The 27,662-nt window shown below is 36.0% G+C and overlaps 3 protein-coding genes across 8 annotated transcripts in view; 2 read left to right on the forward strand and 1 right to left on the reverse strand.

The window, feature by feature from the left end:
- Positions 1-1,418: 1,418 nt before the first annotated feature.
- LOC127813452 (uncharacterized) lies at positions 1,419-4,057 on the forward strand (the record flags this gene model as incomplete). Its single annotated transcript, XM_052354412.1, has 2 exons — positions 1,419-1,609; positions 2,181-4,057. A coding segment is annotated over exon 2 (1,800 nt), but the record flags the coding sequence as incomplete, so codon positions are not given.
- Positions 4,029-5,534, forward strand: LOC127812431 (uncharacterized). Its single transcript, XM_052352806.1, has 2 exons — positions 4,029-4,927; positions 5,027-5,534. The coding sequence occupies exons 1-2, from the start codon at positions 4,078-4,080 to the stop codon at positions 5,158-5,160; spliced, it is 984 nt and encodes a 327-aa protein (XP_052208766.1). The 5' UTR covers positions 4,029-4,077; the 3' UTR covers positions 5,161-5,534.
- A 3,581-nt stretch (positions 5,535-9,115) lies between these two features.
- LOC127812429 (protein SPA1-RELATED 2) overlaps positions 9,116-27,662 on the reverse strand; it is a 38,337-nt gene continuing 19,790 nt past the window's right edge. For all 6 annotated transcript variants that reach the window (XM_052352801.1, XM_052352805.1, XM_052352800.1 and 3 more), the window contains 6 exons: positions 25,895-26,052; positions 22,193-23,018; positions 12,220-12,366; positions 11,401-11,718; positions 11,247-11,306; positions 9,116-10,196 (listed from right to left, as the gene is read on the reverse strand). In XM_052352801.1, coding sequence (XP_052208761.1) covers positions 10,005-10,196; positions 11,247-11,306; positions 11,401-11,718; positions 12,220-12,366; positions 22,193-23,018; positions 25,895-26,052 — 1,701 coding nt within the window. In that variant the 3' untranslated portion in view covers positions 9,116-10,004. The remainder of the gene's footprint in view (positions 10,197-11,246; positions 11,307-11,400; positions 11,719-12,219; positions 12,367-22,192; positions 23,019-25,894; positions 26,053-27,662) is intronic.

Here is a 27,662-nt window from a genome sequence, read left to right on the forward strand (position 1 = left end):
TTGTCAACAAATCAACAACATCCCTTCTTAATATCTCACTTAGTAAAAGATTACTTTATATGAATTGGCATATGAATACTTAACCATTAATGAAGATAATATTTTTAGATAGCCTTTAGGGCTTAAATCAAATGGTTGAGTCGTGATAAGTTGTATATTCGCACCAGTAGATCATGAGTTCGACTCTTGCATTACGTAGTGGTGGGGGACCATGCAAGGGTAATAATCCCAAGATAATATTTTAAATAGTGTTTGTTAATTAAGATATAGATAGAAAAAAGTGAGATATGAAAAGCATTTCAGGTAAAAATATTTTTCATTATATTTGTTAAATTTATCTAGCAACCATTGAAAAAAAAAAAGTCATATAACTTTTTATCGTTTTTCTAGATAAATTTATCTCTCTCCCGATCTGGATAAATTTATCTTGCTCCTTACATATAAGAAAAAATAACGCATGTGCCATCTAATGTATTTTAAAAAATTTAACAAATTATTTAATAAAAATCTTGAAATATTTTTCAATCTTATCTTAATCATTCCATATCTTGGTCTAGAAAACATTCCAACATTATCTTAATACAATCTTATTTTACTCATTCTAACAAACGCTTCCTTAATATATATTCAATAAAATTTTTCTTTTACACTTAAAATAATTTTATAATCTTACAAAATATTTAAAACATTTTCCCAGTTTAATCATCCAAACCCCAACCTTGTAGCTAAGGGATGAGCCCATTTATTTTCAACAGTATAATTAATGTTATTAATATAAATAAATAAAATTGTAATAGCCATCTTTAAAGTTTGGCTCAATTGCAAGAATCATTTTCGCCTTTCAAAACTAATAATAATCCATCTTGTTATTAATAAAGAGATGGAATGATCATTTTATCCTTCTTTCTCTTTTTTATTTTCCTTCTCACATCAAATTTTAGAAAAATAAATAGAATACAAAAGACAACTAGTGGTCACGAACAGCCACTATTACACTCGATGAACACGATTCAAGTTTGAATTTTGTTGTTGGATTCAAAGTCGAATCTAAAGGTTAGAAATCAATCCTAAAACTTTAAATTGAAGTAAATTGTTATTAAGAAGAAGAAAAAAAAAATCGCCAACACCATCATAAATTCTTTATCTATCCGACACTGGCTCGTTGACGTAACAAAGATAAGGATACGAAAAGAGAAAATGTATATTAGTATTTAAGAAAAAATAGCAATGATAAGTTAAGACAAGGGAAAAATATACAACATGACATTGAAGGTTGGGATAGTTATTATATTTTCTCAAATGTCAAAAAATCAATTTTTTTTTAAATAAAATTACTGCTTATATTGTGTTAATTTATTTTCGTAAACTCTAATAAAGTAGGAGGAGGTGGCGGTAGCCGTAAAATAGAACAGTTCGGGAAGAATTTGACTTCCAAAATAGAACGATGGACGAAAGTCGCGGGACTGCTCGTTTGGGGGCGAAGAAGGCGGAGGATTTCAACGTTCGAATCTCCGAATTCCGGCAACAAGCCGTACAACAAAAGTTCAGGGCTGCTCAAATTACCGCCTGCCGACGATTCCACTATTATTCTTGTCAAAACCCAGAGCAGGTATTTCTTCTTTTCCACCCGTTTTCCTTATTTTCATCGGTTTCGCCACTCTCTGGATTCATCGCCATTTGAATGCATTTTCTATTTATCCTTATCTGAATCTCTCTTTTTTGTGCCCTTATTTTTCTGGGTTCTCCTTTGATTTTGTTCTGTCTTGCCCTTTGTAAAAGTTTTATTCTATTGTGATAATTTCATGTTGCTTTCATTTTTTGTTTTGGTTTCTGGGTGATAGATCCATAGTTATATATATATATACATACATATAGACAAGTATAAAAGATGTTTATTTTGTACATGGGTTGTCGTTTTTCTCTTAGTTTTTCTGATGGATACCTAATTTAATGCAAAACTGTATCTGTTCAGTCTTTCATGCTGTTTTTTGTTTCAATTTGTTTGTCAATTGTGTAGCTACAACACTTGGAACCAACGTTAATTAGGTTTTGCGACTCATCTCCTCCTTGCCTTCATCTTCATGTTATCTGACTGGAACTGCCCAAACTGTTGTTTCTTCACTTGGTTTTTCTTGTTGTTTGTTGTGGTAACTCATTGGATTTATGTATAAAATCCTCAGGCCGTTGCTTGTTCCTGTTCTGCTGCATTCGGGGCTGCAATCTCCAACCTGGCTGAGGTTGGTCTTCCAGAATTAGGATGGATCAATTCAGGCAGGTTGGAGAGGTTCTGGGAAGTATGAAGGCTCTTATGGTATTGAAAACTGACATTACAATCAATCGAAAGCAGTGCTCTTTGTTGCTCGATATCTTCAATTTGGCCTTTGAAACTGTTTCAGATGAGATCAGACAGAACCTTAGGCTAGAAGAGAAGAACACAAAGTGGAGAGCTCTTGAGAACCCTCTTAAGGAGCTCCATAGGATCTTCAAAGAAGGTGAACTGTACATTCGTCATTGCTTGGAAATTAGAGACTGGTGGGGCAAAGCGCTGAGTCTCCATCAGAACAAGGAGTGTGTCGAGTTTCACATTCACAACTTGCTCTCCTGCTTTAGTATCGTAGTTGAGGCCATTGAGACTGCTGGAGAAATCTCGGGATCAAACAATGATGATATGCAGAAAAGGAGACAGTTGCTCATGAAAAAGTATGATGGAGAGTGGAATGACCCAAAAATTTTCCAGTGGAAGTATGGAAAACAGTACTTGATTCCTCGAGAGATATGTGACAGGTTGAGCAATGCTTGGAGAGAAGATAGATGGCTGCTTCTTGAAGCAATAAGGGAGAAAAGAAGCTCTGCTTTGACCAAGCATGAGCAAAGAATTGCAGATCACCTGCTTAAGAAGCTAAATGAATCGGAGACAACTAAGGGAAAGCTTTTACCAGCTTGGACCTTATTGGGGGTTAAGGACTACCATGTGAAGCGACGGCTTGGACCAGGGGGGGGCCACTATAAGGAGATCCATTGGTTTGGGGAAGGTTTTGCTTTGAGGAACTTCTTTGGGGAGATAGATGAAAAACAGCAGAAGGAGATTTCTTTAGCCCTTTCTGTTTCCCATCCCTGCATTGCGCAATACCTCTGTGCTTTTTATGATGAAAAAAGGAAAGAGGGCTTTCTTCTTATGGAGCTTATGAACAATTTTCTTGGAACTTACATCAAAGAGAATTCTGGCCAGAGAAAACGGAATCCATTCTCTCTCCCAGTTGCAGTCGATATCATGCTTCAGATTGCAAGAGGTATGGAATACCTACACTCTCAAAAGATCTATCACGGAGACTTGAACCCATCTAATATCCTCCTAAAAGCAAGGAATTCCTCTGCAGAAGGTTATTTTTGTGCAAAAGTCGCAGGTTTTGGCTTAACCTCCATTAAGACTCATGCTTCTCGATCTCATGCAAACCAAAATGTAGATGACCCTGTAATATGGTATGCCCCTGAAGTTCTGGCAGAGCAGGAACAGCACGGTGGTAGTTGCAGTTCAAAATACACAGAGAAAGCTGATGTCTACAGCTTTGGGATGCTTTGCTTTGAGATTCTCACTGGCAAGACTCCATTTGAGGAAGCACACCTTCAAGAAGACACAGTGGCCCGTAACATAAGAGCAGGGGAAAGGCCACTCTTCCCGTACGCTTCCCCAAAGTCCCTAGTGAACTTTACTAGAAAATGCTGGCAAGCTGAACCAACTCAGCGCCCAAGTTTCCCAGCAATATGTCGTATTCTAAGGTACATCAAGAAATACCTTGTCATAAACCCTAATCTTGGTCAGCCAGAATCACCACCACCACTCGTGGATTACTGTGAAATCGAAACGGGGTACTCAAAGTTGTACCCTGGAGACGGTAGTCACAATTTGGCTCCAGTCTCACAAGTTCCTTTCCAAATGTTTGCTTATAGACTTGTTGAGAAAGAGAAGACTTCTGGGAACTACGAGAAACTTTGGGATTTAGCTGGTGAAGTACCTTCACTTTGGGGCCTGCTTCAGGCTGGGATGATGATAATGGCGACCTTTTCTCTCCCAGAGCAATGGATCAAAGGTCTGTTTATTCTGATGTTCAAGACAGGAGGATTGGAGCAGATCGAAGATCCGTTCATTCTGAGGCTCTGTGGATGAAAGGTTCGACAAGAACAGCAGCCGATGGGGAGTTATTTCGTCCTGAGTTTCTGAGGAAGAAAACAGATCTCAGAGCAGTTGGTTCTATGACTCCTGGTAGGAAATTTTTGCCTTCACCAGCAGCCAGTTGCATGCTTCCTTCTGGGGGTGGATTCAAAATTCAAAGGTCAGTTAGTTGTTTGACTCCCGGGGGATTGATACTGGCAGCAGATCAAAGGTCAACCGGTTCTGAGAGTTCGGATGAGAAAAGTTTCTCAGATTATGAGAGTTCAGATGGTTCTGAAACTCTAGCGAAAACATTGTCATCAGCAACAGCACCAGCAGTTGGTCAGGTCTCACCTCATTTATGGACTGCAGTAACAACAGAGAAGAAAATTCCATCCTCAACAGCTGCCAATGGGAATTCATTTGGTTCCAGGATTAGAAACAGACCACCACCTTTGCTAACAGCTGCAGTTGATAGACTTGGTTCTGAGGTATCAAGGAATAAAATTTTGTCAAGAACCGTGAGCAGTTCAATTCCCAGCAGTCCAGCAAACCCTGCTTTGCCATCAAGAACAATCAGCTGTTCAATTCCCAACAGTCCAGCAGCAGCAAGGGTAGTTTTGCCATCAATAGCATCTGAATCGAACTCAGATGGTTCCAACAGTCCAGAGACTCAACAGTCCCCTGGAAAAGCCAAGTCTGTTTACCCTGTCATACCGAACACAAAAGTGTCCCCAAAAAGGGAGGCATTAGCTGCACAAACCAAGAAGAGTCCAGGTACTCAACTCTTATCGCACATATGTTCTTCGACTGTTTTCCTTTTGTAAATAACGCAAAATCACGAACTCAAGGATATATGTGAATTTCATCATGTAGTGTTACAGAGAGCACAGTCAACAAGATCGTCAGCATTACGGGTTCCAAAAGTACAGCCGCCACAGAGATCTTCGCCGAATCTGGTTGCCCGCTGTTCGAGATCAATCAGAGAAAGGCGGCAACCATGGTTGTGATTCCTTGTAGATATTCAGTCGGCAGCAGGCCTAATTTGAAGATGGCTTAGTTTATCTTCACATATTATGTACCAGAACCAACTGGACCTGACACAAAACATCTCAACTCAACACAATATGGGTTCTGAAAGATATGAATGTAACAGTTTTGGTTTTGTTTGCTGCTAAGCAACCGAGACAGGTGGGTGGGGCAAAAGTCTTCTCTCCTGTACTTAGCATTGAGTTTCAGCAGTGAAATAGTGGTTCGTTTTTCAGTTTATGCAGACACTCCTAGCAAAACATTTACATGAACAGGGAACTTGATTCCATTAGGTTGAAACCACTTGCCTATATGATATCATTTGCAATTGACAAAATGACAAGGTTGCGATGGTTGAGTGAGAATCGTTTTTTCAACGTTACTTTACTTTTACTCTTCAAAAAGACCGTCTTTACGAAAATTATCATCCTATCAACTTTAACAGGGAAGTTGATCTTAACAGGAAACTTGATCTTGTTAAATTTATACAACAGAAAAATACGTGAATTAAGATTATTTATCAAAAAATATTTAGCAACAAATTAAAATTTAAGTTGCACGAAAATGTATGCAAGAAATGTTTTCGATTCGAAATGAAAATAGAGAAATTATATTTTTTAAAAAAATAAATAAATAACAAAAAGGCAAGTAAAGTGTAAATTAAAAAATAGAATTTTTTTTATAAATATATTATTTTATAATTAAATAATATATATATTAGATATATATTTTATAAATATATTATTTAACATATATACATACATATATCATATTATTTTTTTTCAATAATCTATACATACATATACATATATCAAATATTATATTATACTAGTGATGAACCCGTCTGATACACAGGAGAGTTTAATTTAAAATTAAAAAAATAAACTTGTTATTTTAAATAATTTTAACAGAATTGATAATTATAATTTTTTTTAATCTTTAATTATTTATTAAAATTTAAGTTTAATTAATTATTTTCTATTCAATATGCTAATAGAGAACACTTTTAATTCAATATACTGTCATTTAATGTGTTAAAGAATAATTAACACATTAAGTAGGTCATTTGATAAAATATTTATAATTTTTTTTATTTATTATATTATATTTATTTATAAATAAATATTATAAAATTTATAATATATTCACTTAAAGACGTTCGTTATTTTCTATTTATTATATTATAGTTATAAATATAAATTAAAACTCTTAAATATGAGTAAGAATCAATTTTTTCAACAATAACAAAATTTTAAAAATATGAATTTTGATTTCTTCCAGTCTTAAAAATGTGATACCTTAAACACTAATTAGCATTGAAAAACCCTAGCATTTGACAACCTTAAACAATTTTTTATGAATTTGTTAAGATATCACATTCTCAAGACTATAATATAATTATTAAAGTAATTAATAATTAATTAATCATTACATTTAATTTAATACAAGTTTTTGAGGGAAAAAATTCACCATTAATTAACACTTGGCAAAATACTTTGTTTGACTATCATATTTTAATATTATATAAATATATATAGAATAAAGATATAAAGATAATATTTTAAATAAATGGACAATTTTCAATGATTTAATTAATAGCTTAAGTTGTCTATTAATATTTCTCATAAAATTCATGCAAATTTAATACAAATTTTAGAGACAAAAAATAGTTTGGCAGATTTTTGGAGAGAACAAAAATTTGCAAACTATTCTACTTTAATATAATATATTATATATTATATATTATTATATTATACAAAGATAAGATTTTATTTAATGGATAATTTTTTGTGACTTAGTTAATACTTTAAGTGTCTATTCATATTTCTCATAAATAATATTTATTTTTGATTGATTGACGGATTAATTGATAAAAAGATCTAACAGAAAATATTTATTTTTGATTAATTAATAGCATTGAAAAATTCATGCAAGTTTAATACAAATTTTAGATATAAAAAATAGTTTTACAGATTTTTGGAGGGAAGAAATATTTGCATACTATTCTACTATATATTATATTATATGAAGATAGAATTTTATATAAATGAACAATTTTCTGTGACTTAATTAATAGTTTAAGTGTCTATTCATATTACTCATAAATAGTATTTATTTTTGATTGATTGATGAATTAATTAAATATTTAATATTCACATAATAATGTATTGGAAAACTTATGATTAATATTGAAAAACTCGTGTATTTAAAATCTATTATTAATTTTATAATAATTAGTATATATTATTTCAAAACAATTGAAATATTTAAATTATTAATGTAAATTACAAAAATGTAAATTATTAATGCAATAAGTACTAAATGTAAATCATTGATGCAAGTTTTTAGAGAAAATTTTATTACTATTTATTATTTCAAAGTAATTGAAAGATTTAAATTTTTAATGCAAATTACAAAGTACAAATTATTAATGCAATAAGTATTAATTTCAAATCATTAATATAAATTTTGGGAGAAAAATTCTTTTTTCAAGACTATCCTACTTTTATATATATATAAAGATTATATATAATACATAATATATAATATTTATATTATATTATATAAAGATAGAATTTTATATAAATAAACAATTTTCTGTGACTTAATTAATAGTTTAAGTATCTATTCATATTCCTCATAAATAGTATTTTTTTTTTATTGACTGACGGATTAATTAAATATTTAATATTTACATAATAATATATTGAAAAACTCATAATTAGCATTGAAAAATTCGTGTATTTAAAATTTATTATTAATTTTACAATAATTAATACATATTATTTCAAAACAATTGAAAGATTTAAATTATTAATGCAAATTACAATATATAAATTATTAATGCAATAAGTACTAAATGCAAATCATTAATGCAAGTTTTGAGGAGAAATTCTATTACTATTTATTATTTCAAAGTAATTGAAAGATTTAAATTATTAATGGAATAAGTATTAATTGCTAATCATTAATACAAGTTTGGGGGAAAATTTCTTTTTTCAAGACTATCCTACTTTTATATATATAAAGATAAAGATATTTATATTTCTCTTTCCCAACTTTCAAGAACCCTTTTCTCTCTCTCCTCTTTCTCTCCCCTTTTTTGTCGCCATTGCTCACTTGTTCCTCTTTTTCTCCAGCAACCGCCTATCGCTATCACCTCGCCTCTCGTCACCAACCCTCTCATCACTACTCAACCCTTACCTCTCGCCGCCAACTGCCTTTGCATCGTCCCTCTCCATCGCCTCTTGCCATCGTTGCACACCCATCCCTTTGTTGCCACTGCCTCGCTTCTCAACATTGACCCTCTCGCTGCCTCGTGAACCACCATTGTATCCTCTTTATCTAGCGCCTCTCGCCGTCGTTGCACACCCCTTTATTTGTTGATGTATCCTCTCTCTATCACCTCTCATTGCCAGAAATGCGTTTTCGATCATTTTATGTAATTTGCAAAATAACCCTAAAATGTTTCACAAATAACAGAAATAGTCCGAAAAACGTTTTGAATCGTTTTTTCAATTTCTAAAACGGGAAACAGTTCGAAAACGCCAAAACAGTGTCTTCGTGCCATTTGTGCTTCAGAGGTTAAAACCAAGAATCAACTTGAATTAAAATATACTAGCAAGAATACATGTATTGTGATATCATTTGCATAACGAGCAAAACTTCCGTAGGTTGGGAGAAAGCCATTCCCTATAAGAAATACCTTACTTTGCAAAGAGATTATTTCACTCTACAAGGAGGGTTGGGAGAAACCTATCCCTAAAAGAAATACGGCTTGCTTTGCAAAGAGATCATTTTTTTACTAGTCTCACTGACATTCCGATTACAAAAGAACTATACTGTACCACCAAGCCTCTCTCATCCAGTGAAATGATATAGGAAACCAATTTGCCATGGTTAAGGATTGCATGAAATTAGGGAAGCTATGAGACAATAAACAACATACTGCCATTTCTACCGCAGAAACAATCATATATAAAGGGGAAATTTTACAATATTTGCTCTCACCAACAGACAAAATCCAACATACTGCCATTTCTTCCTTAGAAACGATCATATATATATGCAAGGGGGAAAATTTACAGTATCTGCTCCCGCTTACAGTGAACTGTACAAGAAAGGCTACCTTTTATGCTTCATTGTGTTTAAGTACAACTGGATAAAAACAAGAAGAGAAATTTGGTGAGTGGAAATGCTCGTGTGAAGAAATACGGTATACCTCAGTTAAAGATGCAAGTCCTTCAAACTTAGAAGGACGCACCAGCATATTGCTTCGGAGAAGCTGTGGAAAACTGGGTTCATCCAGTACAACTTCTTGAGCCATAACCAGTTGATTGCCCTTCAGTGCCCTGGAAAATTCACTTCATATAAGCAATCAACTAGTTCAGATATATCTTGACCTTGATGATGTCACTCAAAGCAGTTATGTCGGCACCTCCTAGCAGCTGCAAGACAATCCTCTTCTGTAATCTCTCATTTTGTGGTAACAAAAATTTTTTAACCTCTCAATAGTGGAATCTTCACACAAACAGCCAGATCCTTGAGATCTAGAAATGGCGCCAGTTTCACAGAACCGCTGGCTTTTCTTTTAAGGGCTTAAGAGCTGCAGTATACAGCGGTTAGTAGGCTTATATCCTTCCAGCTTGCAAATTGGGTAATACCCCAGATCGTTTCCATTTTTCAGAATATCATCTTGCTTCACAGTCAAGTCCTTGGCCAAAAAATCCACTAGATGAAATTGCGTGGGGTCTCAAGCTGCAAAGAAGCCTTCTAAGGAGGATTCCAGTTCTTCAGAAAAGGTGGAGAACAATCCACTCTAATTTTAAACCATCTGCAGCACTTTTATACACCCAGTGGAATTGGCAGCCACAAGCATGTCAGATTTCGGTCTCCAGCACACACTTGAAACAAACTGTCCACCATCATCATCAGTCTCTTTACCAGAAATAGGATCAACAGAACCAAACTTGTGAGAAGTGACTGGCATAGGCAGGGATCTATAATAAGCATACACCTGCAGTCAAATAAGACCAATTACGACTTGGAAAATATCATGGATACAGACACTTCTTCCCTACCTTTTTTGTGTTTTTTTTTGGGGGGGGGGAGGAAATTTCTCATATTCTTAGGCTAAACAACTAATATTCATTGGCTTGCCCTGCTCACTCACTGGAAAAGGAATATACCTTTAAGATCCAACATAGGCAAAAGGATCCATAAAGTAGACTATAAAATTGGCTCATTTGACTATAAAATTGGTTCATTTGAGTTTTCCCTTTCAATTAACTTCTAAGTCAACTAGTATTAGGGGCATTTACGAGTTGGTTGATCCAGAATTATATAGAGTTCAAACAAGGATATATAACACTGATCTTTCAAGTCAAGTGACTAGACTGATTGAGCAGACGGCAATGATATTTTACTTCAAAAATGGCAGAATGTATTGCAGTATCAGTGAACAGATGAGCCGCCAAAGGGCTCAGAATGCAGTTAATCTATGCATCAATCACATTTGACTACTTTAATAACAAAGAAAAAAGTATCTCAATCATGTACTCGAGCTTATGCACTTTTTCCTCCATTTTTTTCTGTCTGTGTACCTTTTTTCCCTTTCTTTCTTTTCTTTTCTTTTTTTTCTTTTTTGGGAGGGGGTGGGCAAGTTGTCCTCGTATTTCCAGGCAGTCTTATATTCAGAGTTGTCCGATCAAATGGAACCCCTAAAAAACCAAAAAATTTACCTCTCTAATCCAAGGTACACAAACATCCTCTTCATCCAAGACATCCCACCCTCCCTGCCCCCCAATATATATATATATATATATATATATATAAGAATAAAAAATTTGTTTGGGAAATTTGGTTTTGGGGATCAAAATGAAATCTGAGATTATATCTACTTTGAGATTGAATGGGATTATGAATATTGATTTATATTAAAGCACTCAAATTTACAATCTAATTTTTCCCAACTAAGAAAAGAAGCAAGACTCGCATCATAGGTATTTTACTAATTATGTCCCTATATCAAAAGAATATTTGTACATCATTGGGATTGAATACCTACCTCATTTGTCTCTGAACCACAAGCTATGTACCCATCCGCAACAGATAAACCCACAAAGTTCTGCAACACCATGGTCCATGTTAAAGAAAAAAAAATTTAGATTGCAGGAAAAAGGAAAAGAAATATAACCAAAGTATCATACAGAAAAACCAACCTTTTCATTAGTGTGCCCTTTGAGGGTTGAGATGCAAGCACTGGTTGAAAAGCCTGTTGAGCTGGTTTTCTTGAGATCCCAAAGCTTTAGAGTGTTGTCAGTGGATGCAGAAACAAGAGTTCCAGAGTCCAAAAATTTCACATAGCTAACAGCTTTGTCATGGCCAGCCAATATACACCAGGGGCTTGAAACATTCCGAAGATCATAGCAGTAAGTTTTGTAATCAGCCGAGCCGAAGGCTAGCAAATGAGAAGAATGAGCAGAAAATTGAACACAGCAGACATTTGCAATGTTCCTGATTGTGCATAAACTGTTCCTCTGTACCAACAGAAACATATAATTTTACTAGATATACAGTAAGAGCAAGAACAAGAGAAAACCAACATGACAACCAAGCATCATTTTGATCTTGCAAAAACAGAATTAGGTGTGGTCCGCTAACTAAGATTAATATATGTTCCGACACCCTGAACCCCTTCTTCCTATATATTGTGCAAAGAAGCCAACCAAAACATCACGATTATCCTACAAGTACTTAGACAAGAAAGACAAGACAATGTTATAATCAATTGTTAATTCATTTTTAAATGTTTTCATTAGCCAGTTCAATTAGTTTTGTAAATATGAAGAAATCTCATGTTTTTCCCTACCTTACACAATGAAGAATGTCATGTCCAATAAAATTTCATCAAGATCCACAAATATGAATCAAGCCTGGGGATTTTGGGGTGGTTGACACAAGAATTCCACAACAATCTTTGGTTTCAGAGCATATATACTTTAGCCATCAAACACAAAATAAGGAAAGAGAGAGCATGCCTCATTAATATTCCAGAGTTTTACAGTACAATCGTCACTTCCACTGGCTAATTTTGTAGGATCCACTTGAGAAAAGTCCACAGACCAAGCCCTTTTATTGTGTTCAATATACTGAGAAAACCCTTGACATGTTCCTGCATCCCATAGCTGCAAAGCATCCATGACAATTACATAATAAGAAATTAAGAAAAATCAGTAAATGCTTAATGAGAGAGCAAGCCTTAGAAGCAATAGCATAGTTGTTCCTTTGACTAATTTTTATTTGTAGGGAGCATTTTAAGGAAAGTTTTATTACCCAACTAGAACCCTTGATCTTAACTGGGACAGGGCTCAAGATGAATCTGGATGGTGAAAAACAAAACAAAAATGCAAAAGCGGTAGGCTTGCACAATTCATTGCATAGTGCAGCTGAAAAGGCTGCAGCTGCCATACATGAGAACATGGATTTGAGTTGGAAACATCAACTTTCCACAAATCATGCCAAAGTTAAGTCCTTGTAAAGTCTATTCCTACAACCCTATCCCAAAAGCGAACCTTGAATATCAAGGATGAGCAATGGGGGTATGGCTTTGAATAGACAAAATGATGCAGAAGTGGCCATGCTGTTTTTCAGCAATACAAAATATCTTTTACAATATCTGAAGGTTGGTATCAGATTTATTTTCATTATATAACACAATCATATTACAATTACATAGGCCTTCCAAAATTCCTACATCCTATGTAAGGCACAGAGTGCTCAGAAGCTACTACAAAATAAATTAATAAATTAAATTTAGATAATATGCAATGAACAGTTTTAATCCTTTTACCCTACATGGAGACATGATGTTGGTATTTGAAGTTGTTTCTGTCATGACCCTAGAGTTTCCTAGGGTTTGAATACGAAATTGAAGAAGAAAGAACAGAATTGGAGAGAGAAAACAGAACAGAAAGAGGGAGAAATGGAGAGGAGAGGTTTAGACGTACAGAGGGAGAGAGAAGAGTGGGGGGAAAACTGAATGTTTTATTCAATCAATTCATGATTCTTCCTATCACCGCCGTAGGTCTCTTATAGAGCCTCTAGCAACAACTATAACAGTAACTCTAACAATATAACAACACCCCTAACTAACATAACAGCAAGACAGTACTGTTAGCTAACTCCATAACCTCCTAACCCCCAGCTAGATAACAACTAATGGCTACTATTATCGGCCCCTTTACTGATTTACCCTTAGGGTCGTGACAATCTCCACCCCTTCAAATAATATTCTCAATGATCATCTCCTCTTACTACCGTAGGATACTTATAGATCCTCCAGCAACCCTAACAGCAAGTATAACAATGCAACAGTCCAGCTAACTACTCCTAACAATCCCCACCCCTACAAATAATATTCTCAATGATCATCTCCTCTTACTACCGTAGGATACTTATAGATCCTCCAGCAACCCTAACAGCAAGTATAACAATGTAACAGTCCAGCTAACTACTCCTAACAGCAAAACACTAAGCTGTTGCATAGTTAACTAACTCCCTAACCACCTAACCTCCCAGCTAACTAACAACTAGCGGCTACTACCGGCCCTTTTACTGATTTACCCTTAGGGTCGTGACAGTTTCTCTTATTTATAGCCAGTCCCTATTGAGTTTGCCTCGAGTTTGAGCGATAGGAGATCAGTGAAGTTTTGGTGATCTATCGACTAGAAGATTTAGAACAGTTAGGTTTCAATTTCAAAGTGTAATTTTTCTTAGTTTTTGGGGTCTAATTGTAATATCTCCAATGTTGGTTAGTTTCATTGGGGTGTCCGCCCTTTCTATAAATAAGAGGGCAGGGGACAGTCGATAGGATCAAGGTTAATTGGTGAGTTCTCAGTTTTCATTTGTGATCGAGTGTTGTGTCATTCTTGAGAAAAGAGAGGCTAAGTGATAAGAATTTAGCCATTATGTATTCTTGAGAGAACTGAGGGTTTTGTACTCGAGGATATATATAGATGAAGGAGAGGGCTTGATGTACGGATCAATTTCCTACTGAAGTAAAGACTGCTCTGTGGGTGTTAAACTGCTGAATGTAGGTTTGCCTGAGGGCATTCCGAGGCAGGATAATCTCGATCTCTTTGTGTGATTTGATCTTTTTCATTTATTGTTCTTGCATATTCTTCTGTTATAACCGATTGTTCTTATTGTCCTTTTGATTCCATGAATGTGTAAGGATTTGATAGAAATATTCTTCTTGTGTGTTGTTGATTTGTAAGTCCTAACGATAACAATCTGGTAATAGAACCTCCTTTCAAACCAAGATAAGCTTTCTTGCTACTTTTTCTTGATAGTCTCTTGTTGATTCTTTGAGTTATTAGTTTTGATTATGGCTGCAACAAGATACGATATAGAGAAATTCACTGGCCAAAATGATTTCGGCCTTTGGGGGATCAAAATAAAAGCACTTCTAGGGAACTTAGGATTGAAAGGGGCACTAGAAGAAGAAAAAAAATTGTCCTAAGCAAAAAAGGGAATTTCAGAATAAGGGGAATGCTAAAATCTCATCCTCAATCTGTGAGTTTGAGTATGACAATGCAGATGTACTTTTTGTGTCAAATACCGAGGATAGGCACACCTGGGTATTAGATTCTAGTTGTTCATTTCACATGACACCTCGTAGGGATTGGTTCCTAAGTTTTAGGGACATAGATGGGGTAAAGTGCTTCTAGGAAACAACTAAGAATGTAAAATCAAAGGGATTGGGGATGTCAAAATCAAAATGCATGATGGAATAATTAGAACACTATCTGTTGTTAGATATGTGCCAAACTTGAAGAGAAATCTGATATCCCTTGGAGAACTAGACAAAAATGGATACTCCTATAGAGGAGTTGGTGGAGTCCTTAAGGTAGCAAAGGGGGGTCCCTCATATGCATGAAGGCTATCCTTCAAAATGGCATATATATGTTGCAAGCATCCACAGTGGATGGAGTGTTAGCATTAGGAGAGGAAAAATCTCAGTGTTCTAAAACGCGCAAGGCACTAGTCAGGCGCCAAACTTGGGCCTAGGGCCTAGGCGGCGCATAGAAAAATTATTTAAAATTTAAATAAAATTCATATTTATATATAGGCTATATATATATATATATATATAAATCTTTCTCTATATAACACTGAAAGACAGTTGGGTATTGGGTAACATGTATTATATTTAAAAAAATGATGTTAAAGGGAAATGAAAGGCAGTTGGGAATTGGGTGAGACTGCCGTGGCTAACTTATATATATATTTAGATGTAATATATATATATATATAAATATATATATTGCTAACATAATATATTAATATCATATAATAGTAGGGGAATGAGAAGATTAGAGCAAGTGGTGGAAATTTCAAGCATATTGGACGCACAAAGGGCTTCCACCTCCACCGTCATTTTCTCTCTCCCATGTGCTACCACTTGAATATATATATATATGTATAATATATGATATTAAAATGGGATGAATGAAAGGCAGCAGCAAGAGCCTTCTCCAGCGTCTGTCTTTTTGTTCCCCGAACTCTCTAGAATGCGTGAGTGTGCATTCTGCTTCTTTAGCACTACCTCGGTGCTCCGATTGTCTTCTTCCTCTTTCCTGTCCGTTTGCTTAATCCGCTGGACTGGTTCTTCTTACCTCCATGGCAACACCAGGTGTAGCCGAAATTGATCTTCCAGCGTATAGTTCAATATTAGCATACATGCACGCTGCACACACATTTGGGCGACCCAGGCGCCTAGGCGCCACCTTGGCGGCCTAGGCGGCGATTGGGCCCGATTAATCGGCCTGACGTCTAGGGGTGCCGATTAGCAATTATTTGCGACGGCCAGGGGCTACCTAACACCTCAGCGGCTACCTAGGCCACCTTTTAGAACACTGGAAAATCCTATGAGCAATCTAGGTTATGGCACTATAGGATGGCTCACATTAGTGAGCGAGGGCTTAAGGAATTGGCTAGGCAAGGGATTGTGAGTGTCGGAAAGGTAACAACTATAGACAAATGTGAAACATGCATATTTGGGAAATCTGCCAAGGTTAAATTTCCTAAGGCGGCTATTCACTCCACTAAGGCCCCTCTAGAATATATTCATTTTGATCTTTAGGGCCCTTCCCAAGCCTTATCTCATGGTGGAGCTAGGTATTTCCTATCCATAATTGATGATTACTCTAGGATGGTTTGGGTTTATGTTTTAAGATCAAAAGATAAAACTTTTGAAACTTTCAAAACCTGGAAAACTATGATAGAAAATCAGAAAGGAAGCAAAATTAAGATCATTAGGACTGATAATGGATTGGAATTTTGCAACAAAGAATTTGCCCACCTATGTAATCAAGATGGTATCCTTAGACACCTATCGGTTCTAGGAAATCCCAAGCAAAACGGTCTAGCCGAGAGGATAAATAGAACCCTCTTAGAGAGAGTCATGTGCATGATTATTCATGCTAGGCTTTCCAAATCTTTTTGGGAGAAGCCATATCTATGGTAGCCTATGTTATTAATAGGTCACCATCCGCACCCATAGGGTTTATAAAACCCCCTATGAAATGTGGACTGGTCATAAGCCTAATGTAGACCATATTAGGGTATTTGGGTGTATAGCCTATGCTCATTCTAAGCAAGGCAAGCTGGACCCTAGAGCAATTAGGTGCTTGTTTATAGGATATACGGAAGGAGTTAAGGGTTATAAATTGTGGAGCCTAGATCCAAATATGCCTAAGATCTTTGTGAGTAGAGCTGTCACTTTTGATGAGGGATCTAATATAAAAGACTTTGAGGAAAAAGAAAAATCAAAGAATGCCAAGAAAGGTAAAGAAGTAGATGTAGATCTATCTAAAGAACCATTAGACAAAGGCCAAAATAATCCTCAAGATTAGGACCTAAACCTTTAAGAGGAATATGAAGGGTATGGAGAATCTTCTCCAAGTCAACAGGATGACTATGAAGCATCCTCTTTTAGGCAGCAAGAGGATTATGAAGAATCCTCCTGATCCGGAGAGGTATAATGTTGCTAGGGATAGGCAGATGAGGGTTTCCAAACCTCTGGTCAGATATGGTTACTCTAATTTAGTGTCTTATGCCCTAACAAGTGCAGCTGCAGAAATGGGGGAGGAACCTCTTTCATATGAAGCAGTAATCAGGTCAAGAGATTCTCAAAAGTGGCAGAAAGCCATGCAATCTGAGATGGACTCTCTTAAACGAAATAACACTTGGGTTCTTGTAGAAAAACCCTTGGGGAGAGGGTTGTTAGCTGTAAGTGGTTATATAAAATTAAGGAGGGTGCTGGAAAAGAGGATAAGCCTAGATATAAAGCTAGGCTAGTGGCAGGGGCTTTACCCAAGTAGTCGGTGTAGATTTCAATGAGGTATTCTCACCCGTAGTCAGACACACCTCAATAAGGATCCTTCTTGCAATAACAGCCCATCAAGACTTAATTTTAGAGCAAATGGATGTCACCACAACTTTTCTACATAGAGACTTAGAGGAAAATATTCTTATGGAACAGCCAAAGGGGTTTAAGGTGAGAAGAAAGAAAGAACATGTGTGTCTTCTTAAGAAATCTCTCTATGGTTTAAAGCAATCTTGACGCAGCGTGTAACGCGTGTGTGAAAAAAACACACTAAAATAAACCCTTGAAAGAGCAAAGTTCAATGGCCGAAGCTTGGCTTTCAAAAAGACGCAAAAACAAAACTGTTTTGCTAAGAAAACTCAAATAGGTTGCTGAAATTTAATTGAGAAAAACTTGATTACAAACTCTAAATCCTAGGCATATTTATAGTATTTGGCTAATCCAAATCCATCTAATATTTGTAAACAAAATCCAACTAGAATCCTAATAGAAATAAATTATAAATAAAAGTTAACTGGAATCCTAATAAAAATAAAACTCTAATCAAACATGAAGTAGAATCCTAAATCAAGTAAAAACATGAAGTAGAATCCTAAATCAAGTAAAAACATGAAGTAGAATCCTAAATCAAGTAGAATCATGAAGTAGAATCCTAAATCAAGCAGAATCATGAAGTCGAATCCTAAATTAAGTAGAAACATGAAGTAGAATCCTAAATCAAGTAGAATTCTAAAACTTAAGAAGTATAAAATATTGTTCCGGCGTGATCAGGTCGGCTTTGGGCCGGGTCTTGATTGGTGACCGCATCAAATCCCCTAGGCAATGGTATAAGAAATTTGACTCATTTATGTTGTCTCAAGGGTTTAAGAGGAGTTCATATGATAGTTGTGTTTACCTTAAGCATATGCCAAGTGGTGCATCTATATATCTTCTCCTATATGTAGATGATATGTTGATTGCTAGTCAATCAACTGTGAAAATCAGAAATTTAAAGCTGAGTTTGAAATCAGTGTTTGAGATGAAAGAACTAAGAGAAGCTAGGAAGATATTGGGCATAGAGATTAAAAGGGATAGGCAGCATAGGCAGCTAATTTTGTCTCAAAAATCCTATCTTAGCAAGTTGATTAAGAGATTTAACATGAGTGATGCAAAGGATGTATCGGTTCCCTTTGCCCAACACTTCAAATTATCACATGAGTAGTCTCCCAAGGATGAAGAAGGCATTAAGGAAATGAGTAAGATTTCTTACTCTAATGCGGTTGGGAGCCTAATGTATATAGCATGGTCTATACAAGACCAGATTTGGCCCATTCTATGAGTGTATCTAGTAGGTTTATGGCCAATCCATGTAAGGCCCATTGGAATGCTATAAAATGGACCTTTAGGTATGTTAAAGGGACTTTAGGTATGGCTTTGGTCTATGGTGGAGGCAAGCTAGAAGAAAAACCTTGTATCTTAGGGTTCACATATGCAGATTTTGCTGCAAACATTGATAAGAGTAGGTCCTCAACAGGTTATGTATTTCAACTTTGGGGATCTTCTATTAGCTGGAAAACAAACCTGCAATCGGTGGTGGCATTGTCCATAACCAGGGCAGAATATATTGTTGTTACTGAAGCAATAAAGGAAGGCCTTTGGCTTAAGGGAATCATTAGTGAGCTACTAGGAATAGATGTCGAGGTTAGGCTAATGTGTGATAGCCAAAGTGCTATCCATTTGGCTAAAAATCCATCACTCCATGAAAGAACCAAACACATAGATGTTAGGTATCATTTCATTAGAGAAATCTTTGAGAAGGAGGAGATAAGCCTAATAAAAGTTGTAAGAGAAGAAAATGCAGCTGACATATTTACCAAAGCTGTCCCTATGTCCAAATTACAGCATTATTTATCTATTCTTAATGTGTTTTGTGTTTCATATGATCAGTTTTTTTTTTTTTGTCTTACATTCCAGATGAGAGCAGATTCAGTCTATCGAGTGAAGAACTCAAGGCAAATGATGGAGAATTGTTGAGTTTCTCTCGAGTTTGAGCGATAGGACATCAGTGAAGTCTTGGTGATCTATCAGCTGGAAGATTTAGAACAGTTAGGTTTCAATTTCAAAGTGTAATTTTTCTTAGTTTTGGGGGTTTAATTGTAATATCTCCAATGTTGGTTAGTTTCATTGGAGTGTTTGCCCTTTCTATAAATAAGAGGGCAAGGGACAGTCGATAGGATCAAGGTTAATTGGTGAATACTCAGTTTTCATTTGTGATCGAGTGTTGTGTCATTCTTGAGAAAAGAGAGGCTAAGTGATAAGAATTTAATCCTTATGTATTCTTGAGATAACAAGGGTTTTGTACTCGGGGATATAGATGAAGGAGAGGGCTTGATGTACTGATCAATTTCCTACTGAATTAAAGACTGCTCTGTGGGTGTTGGACTGCTGGATGTAGGTTTTCTTAAGGGCATTTTGAACTAGGATAATCTTGATCTCTTTGTGTGGTTTGATCTTTTTCATTTATTGTTCTTGCATATTCTTCTGTTATAACCGATTGTTCTTATTGTCTTTCTGATTCCGTGAGTGTGTAAGGATTTGATAGGAGTATTCTTCTTGTGTGTTCCTGATTTGTAAGTCCTAATGACCACAGTTCCAAGCCTGGATAAGGGAGGAGAGTTGCGTTAGATGGGCAACAAGCAGTTTAAATCTGGTTGAATCAAACATTATGAATCCTAGACAAATGTTGTACCCTACATGAAGACATGTCACAAGAGGAATGGATATGAAAGAGTAATTAATTAAAATTGTTTGAGACACACAATTAAATATCATAATTATTACGGTCAGGGCTGGCCCATGGGAGTTAGGGGCCCTAGGCCATTTAAAATTTGGAGTTTCTTTAAAAAATAATATAAAAATATGAAAATTTTATTGGGGCCCCTTTTTAATACTAAAATATTTATCATTAGAAATCTATTAGGGCCCTTTTTGGGTAAAAAATATTTTTAATGTAAAAATATTTAAATATTTTTACTGTTAAACTTAATAAAAAAAATTATTGGCCCCCCGTTTTAGGGGGCCCTAGGCATAGGCCTCACTAGCCTATGCCTTAAGCCGGCCCTGATTACGGTCATATCATATCAGCCAGGTACTGAACCAGATGTAAAGAGTACAAAAAGAGTATGTTATGTATCAGCTTATGTGATGTCAGAACCCTAGGATGTATAAGAGCTTACAGTAGGGTTGAGTAGAGAAGATTATCTCTTAGGAGTAGGAGTTAATTATGTTAGAGTTGTTAGGGTAGTTATCTTGTATTTTCTGTTAAGTTGTTATAGTAGCTATATAAATCTACTAGGCTGCTGTAGTGGGGATTATCCAGAAATATCAATTAAAACATCTGTTTTCCTCTCTCCGAACTCTCTCTTCCTCTCTTTCTCCCTTCTAATTCTCTCTTATTCTCCCTCTCGATCTCCCTGTTTCTTCTGCCTCTTTCTGTTTTCCCCTCTTGTCCTCAAATTCTGCCCAAATTCTTCTTAAAATTGGCCCTAATTCTCTGCTGAAACCCTATGGTTATGACATGTGCCTATCTATACCAAGCTCATATCAGTCCACAAATGGGGAGTCCCTAGTGCACAAGGCGCCCCATTTTATAAGGGCCATGATATGTAGTCTTCCCATTGCTCATGTGCCTACCTATACCAAGCTCATATCAACCTAAAACTAGGGCATCCCCAGTGCACGAGGCTCCCCGTTTTGTGAGGGCCATGATACATAGCCTTCCCATTGCTTTTTTGCAAGGAAGCTATTTTCACAACTCAAATCGCGGAACCAGAGTGTTTATGATTTTTTTAGATGCTTCAATTTTTTAATTAACCAGACTTATAACATATCAATTAAAAAATTTTGGTTCCATGCATCAATGATGCTCTACGACATAATCACATTATCTCTCTCTACATTGATAAATTGTATTTTTTAGACACAATTAACTTTTTAAACTTAAAACTCGTATTAGTAAAAATATAGAAATTTCTCTATCACATTCAATAAGGGACTATAACTTAAAAACATGAACTCACAAACCACAACATGATATTGATTAGCAATAATTAACAAATAAAAAGGAGTATTATTAAAAGTTTTGTACTTTTCTTGAATATGCTTAAATAACAAATATGAGTTTTATGTTGTTTGATGTGGGTTTGTGTCCCTGTATTTGATAGTATTGTTACATTGAAATAATTCCATTTTAAACAAAAATAAAAATAAATTACATCATATTATGTAAATTACCTACAAATACAATAAATATAGCCATCAAATCAAATCAATACACTGACATACACCCACATCAATACATACTAAGCCAATAACAAACTTATACATCGTCTTGTACAAGACTCAGAGGGGTATAGTGTAAATTACCAATCCCACTCCAACTATTTGATTTAAAACCCAACATGGTAGGTGTTATCCACCACAGGTAATATAATCCATCAACCCAACATACCAGACACCCTATCAGAAAATCTTGCAACCATGAGCATAGAGGCTGAACTGCACAAACTGAAGTTTGTACACTGGCTGTTCTGAATTCGGGTTTATTATGATTAACAAAATATTTAAATGATCGAGATACATACCTTGACTATGCCATCATAGTCAGTTGAAGCCAAATAATTCCTGATATAGCTATTCCAGCAAATGCAGCTGAGCTTTGATTTGTTAGACATTTCAGCTGCTGGATAATGGATATCAACGGCTTCATTAAGGAGTGCCTGAAACTCAAAAATCTTTATTCTCCTTGATACCCCAGCAGCAGCAAAATACTCCTGATCTCGATCAAAACTCAAAGAGCAGATTACATTTGCAGAATTTTGAAAATCTCCATTCCTTAATGTTCCACGCACTTCAAACTTACTATAACGAGCATACTTGCACAAACCACTAAAGAAAGCACCAAGATCATCTGATGGCATGTTTTCATCTTTATCATTCTGTGCCCGATACACATTATCTCTTTCTTTCAGTAATTCTTTATCTGGGCGTGTGGCCACATTGCTCTCAGAAAGTTCAACACTGGATCTCATGGCAAAGTATGCCCTTTCCAGATGATCAATATTTTTCAACATCAATTCATTATTTGTTCTAGGGGTTAACTTACGGTGCACCTCAAATGCAGAGGATCCGCTGTGAAGAAACCTATTTCCCCTAGCATCAAGAGAATCCCTCGAGCAAGAAAGAACTAATGGTTTTCTTGTTTGTCGTCTTTCTACCTCTACAATATCTGTTTCCAGGAATTTAATATCTTCAACTAGCTTCAAGGCATCATTCTGCCTTTGATCTTTCAATGAGACTAGGAAATGTAGTAATAATTCTGATTCAGTATCATCTTGGTTAATAGATGATGACAGCTCATCTCCAACTGATTCTTGAATTCCACTCATAACATCAGACTGCAGAACTTCCCTGTCATATAATGAAGGTCATAAACACAAAGCACCACGTAATTTGGATTGTAATATCATTTGTTCACAAGTTGTACATGTAAGAGTCTAACATTAAGCACACTTTTGCCTTTTCTTTTGTAACTATGTTGAATGTGAATTAGAAACATTGGTTATTCACTCATAATTGGTCAGGTGGTGATGTTTGAATATCTATCATTCCTGAGAAGTGAGCACATTTGGCCCTTCACTTGAGCAATATTAACAGGTCTCACAAAACGAATGGGAAAAATTTGCTTAGTCGAAGTGGAATAATTTTTATCAGTGTGAATATGAAGGCATAAAATCTCAATATGAAGGATCAACATCCTATCAATCCAACAAAATAACAGCTCAACTTATTTGGGAGTAAGAAAGAGGATTCACTCCATTGTACATGACAGTACCAACATACTTTATTATGCAATAGGGCCGGTGCAACTTAAGAAATACTCTTATGTAAGACAGATTAAGATGATACCAACTTGGCAAGGACAAGGTAAGGTCACTGCCCAATCATGTGAATCAATAATCCAATCTGAAATTGGAGAAGATGGAAAGAGATGTTCTGCAGGGAGACACTAATGATAAGCACAAATGTCAATGGTTGGTTGGATGAATATCTGGGTATTCAGAAGCTCCATCTGTTCAATCAAGCTCTCTTTGGAAAGTAGCTCTGATGATTTGCATGTGAGAGGTACAAACTAAGAAAGGGATTTCAGCTAAATATGAATGTAATTTGCCCAGTTGGTCTACTTTATTGCATCTTTTCCCAATGTGGAGTGTTGTGTCATTTGTATTAGATTAGGATAGATATGTAATCAGGAACATTGTATTACAGCATTTGTATTTTTCTGTCATAATTCTTCTAGAAGGATGACTGACCGGTTAAGTTGGTTATTTCCGGTCAGTTGGTCAGTTGGTTATTTCCTTGTAAATCACAGCCCTATGGCTTATAAATAGGGATCGTGGGATAGGGGTAGAGGGATTATTAGTGTGCGCCTCATTCCGAGAAGGGTTAGTTTTCGGTTTCTATCTTTTGTTTGGGATTGAGTGAGAGAAGTAGAGAAAGGTTGGGTATAGCTTTGTAATCTCGGAATTCTGCTAAGCTTTCAGGGTATATGGGCTGGGTAGAATTAAGGCTCTCGTTGTAATCATCCTAAAGGGTTATCAAGATAGTGGATTGGAGGTGCTCTAGCAGTCTGGACGTAGGTCTCATTTTGAGACCGAACCAGGATAAATACTTGTGTGTTCTTGTTGTTTCTATTATTCTCTTGTATGTTCCAAATATTAATTGTGTTCTCGGGTGTGGGAGTGCCTAGGGTGAACTATTTGAGTTGAGAGAATCTGAGGGAGTGCTGCGATATACTCTAACATGGAGGGTATTTGAAGGGGATCAGAAACAAATGAGAAGTTTTCATTATTATATTCATGCATACGTTCGTGATGGAGACTGTTCACTTTCGGAGTGATCTATGCATGGTGAAACAAAAGCTTCCTTCTTGGCCTCAGTTTGTGTAGAAAGTGAGATTTTGAGAAGAGACAGCAATCAGATCCTACAGGTGATTAAGAGATGAGAGATATTGGCCAGTTTATCAACGCTCTAAAGGCTGCCTCCTTAGGCTGGAAATGAATGGTCCAGATAGCAAAAATCCAACTCTGCATTCTCCTAGTTCAACCTTTCTATAAGTTCCTCCTGTGTGGTTCCAAAACTTCATATCCTTGAGGACGTATGCTGTGTGCTAGACAATGTGTAAGGTTGCTATCTTTCTTTAGACAGCATCACATGAACAAGGTTCTCAGTGTTAACAATCTAATTAGGAAGACATGTCATCTTCACTATATATAGATGGTTACATGTAGCATACGTGAGTGCCTTGATCTAAGGAGATATGGATCTATCCAAAAAATTTAAGTTTGGCATTGTGAACCCATCATCTGAAATAAAGTGCTATAATAACAAATACATGATATCAAATAAATTTAGCAGAGAAGAAAGAGATCTCGCCCATGTTTAGGTGAAAGGTGATAGCCACTTGGTGTTGTGCGTGCAAGACATGGAGTCAATCCAGCTGATTTTTATGGAAACTCATGGCCGTCAGCCCTGAAGGTCTCTTTAATGTTAACTGGATATTTAGTAAGAAGAACCAGTTCTTGACTATTATCATTTCATAGTGCGGGCAAGGATGGCCAACAGGAGGGAAAAAAGAAAAAAGAGTTCTGGAGCTAATTTTCCCTCAAGTCTTTTTGAGTTTTGGCTAGGGGCAAGAGGAATTCTAGATCAATTCAAGGGGTGAAATCTCTTTCGTTTAAGCCTAAGAGTACTTGTTTCTAATGCATATATGTATCTCGGGTGGTATTGATCCATTCTAGGTCAATTTCAGATTTTGTTGAGTCCTTAATGATACTTTTTTTTTTTTTTTTGGCCGGGGGTATAGATCCCTTGGCTAATGATGCTTGAGGACTTTGTTTTTTGTATGGTCCCCAAATGTGCTATACATGGGCACCATGTCGAAGAGAATGTAACATTAAGATAGTATTGGCTTGCTGCTTACTTTCTGTTTTATATTGCTGATTATGTTTTATTTGCTGCTCAATTATCAGGAATGGCCCACATGCATTTGATAACAAGAGAAAGGTCAACTAACCAATGAAGCAGCCGTTCCAAAAAACATGACATGGTGTTTTTGGCTACTTTTGTATAGCAAAACAGTAACATCCGCGAAAAGAATAAAAAAGAATTGTCCCTTGTACAAGAAGGGGATAAACATTGATTTCCAGATATAGCTTTCATCAAGAAGATAGACTCAACAATATAGCATTCAGTAGGAACAAGGTACTAATCTAAAAGAATATTACCTTGCTGTTGGCCGTGATAATGGTTCAGGATGAAGTAACCAAAGACAGAATCCAGCTTCCTTAGGATTCTCTGACAGAAAATTTGGTGGAAGAATCCTATGGCGCAGATCTGACATGGCAGTGGCACGTGCCCTTTCAGAGTCAAACGACCCAAGCAACTGTAAAAACTGAGGCCTGTTAGTTCAAATAGTTTTCTAATTATACACAATGCATCCAAAGGAACAAAACAAATAATAAGATGAGCAGTATTAAAATTTTAAAAAATAGAACAGACCTAGGTTGTCCCAATATACAAAAATATTGAATTAGAAGTATCTTCATTAAAAGTAACAACATAAAGTGGCACTCTGACATACTATATATTGCTCATTGCAGAATAGAAAGAACTACTTTTCATTGTAATAAAAGAGTAAATTACAATGTTTACTTAGCAAAAACAGAGTAAATGAGAGCTGCACCCCTAAGATTTAGTGAAAATACAAGCAGTATCCCTGTGTTTTTGAGTTGAGAAATGACAGGAACCTCCCCTGCCATGAAAAATTGAGTGAATTGATCATTTTACCCTATTTTAAATCTCTCTCTCTCTCTCTCTCTCTCTCTCTCTCTCACACACACACACACAAAATATATAGAAAATATATATTTTAATTACAATATAACTATAAACTAAAATATACATTTTCTAGAATATAAAAATATTTTCTACTATCTAACTATCAAGATATTTTCTCAAATATTAACATCAAAGCAAATATATACATAAATGTATAAATATAAACTAAAAACATATTAACATAAGATATTTTCTAAAAATCTAAATAAACATATAAATATAAACTAGCACATATATAAAAATATTTCTAAAATTTAAACAAAAAAAAACACACACACGAACAGCACAGACAGTGACCAGCTGCCATTGCCAAAGAGATGGTGACTGACCACCGATGCAGGAACCCCAGCAATGGGGTAAGCGTAACCTTAAGAGGCTCAAAAAATACCTTAAGAAGCTCAAAAAAAACATAGGCATTCAAGGTAGATGTAACTTTACAGAAGCTCAAAGAACATCAATGGCAGAAATAGAAAAGTCAAGATTAAAAACAAGTTTCTACTTCTGCAAAAGGAAATGTAGAGAAGACCCATCTTCACCATCCAACTAGGAAACAAAAATAAGGTGGATTGGGGTTAGAGAGAGAGTGTCTCGCTGGGGAGGGGGGGGCGATTTTCTTGCGATTTTCGATTCCTTCTCACGGCTGCCTCACTGTTTGATTGTCTTGCTCGTGATTGCATGTTCCGTTCAGCGATTCTCTTCCCAGAGTCTCGCCTGTTCAGTGTTGGACTTTTCTGTTGATTTGTTTAATCCCATCTGGGTCAGAGACGAGCTTCCACGAAGCAGGTTCAAAACTTTTCAAATTTCCGAAATTCCCGCCCGACTTATTTTGAATTTTCAGCGTCAATCTGGGCCTCCGATCCTGGGTTGCTGACTGTGTCTCCCCTCAGTGGTGGTCCCCGACCACCATTTTCTTTGTTCTCTTGGTGATTTCGGTGCTGGGGCCTCAAGCCATGTCAGATCAGTGGGGCTTTCTGGGCGTTTAGGTGGCTTTTACTTTCGGTCATCCTCCATGGCCAGTAAGGAGGTTCCACCCTCTAGTTTGACAGAACCACTTGTTGAAACTGGAGTAAATGCCGACGTTGGGTCATCAAGTAATTTATTGAAGTCAGATGGAAGCGATCTGGAATCGTCCACCAAGTCTTGCACCTTGGGTGA

This window comes from Diospyros lotus, chromosome 11 (genome assembly GCF_014633365.1).
Source record: "Diospyros lotus cultivar Yz01 chromosome 11, ASM1463336v1, whole genome shotgun sequence".
Taxonomy (NCBI): Eukaryota; Viridiplantae; Streptophyta; class Magnoliopsida; order Ericales; family Ebenaceae; genus Diospyros; species Diospyros lotus.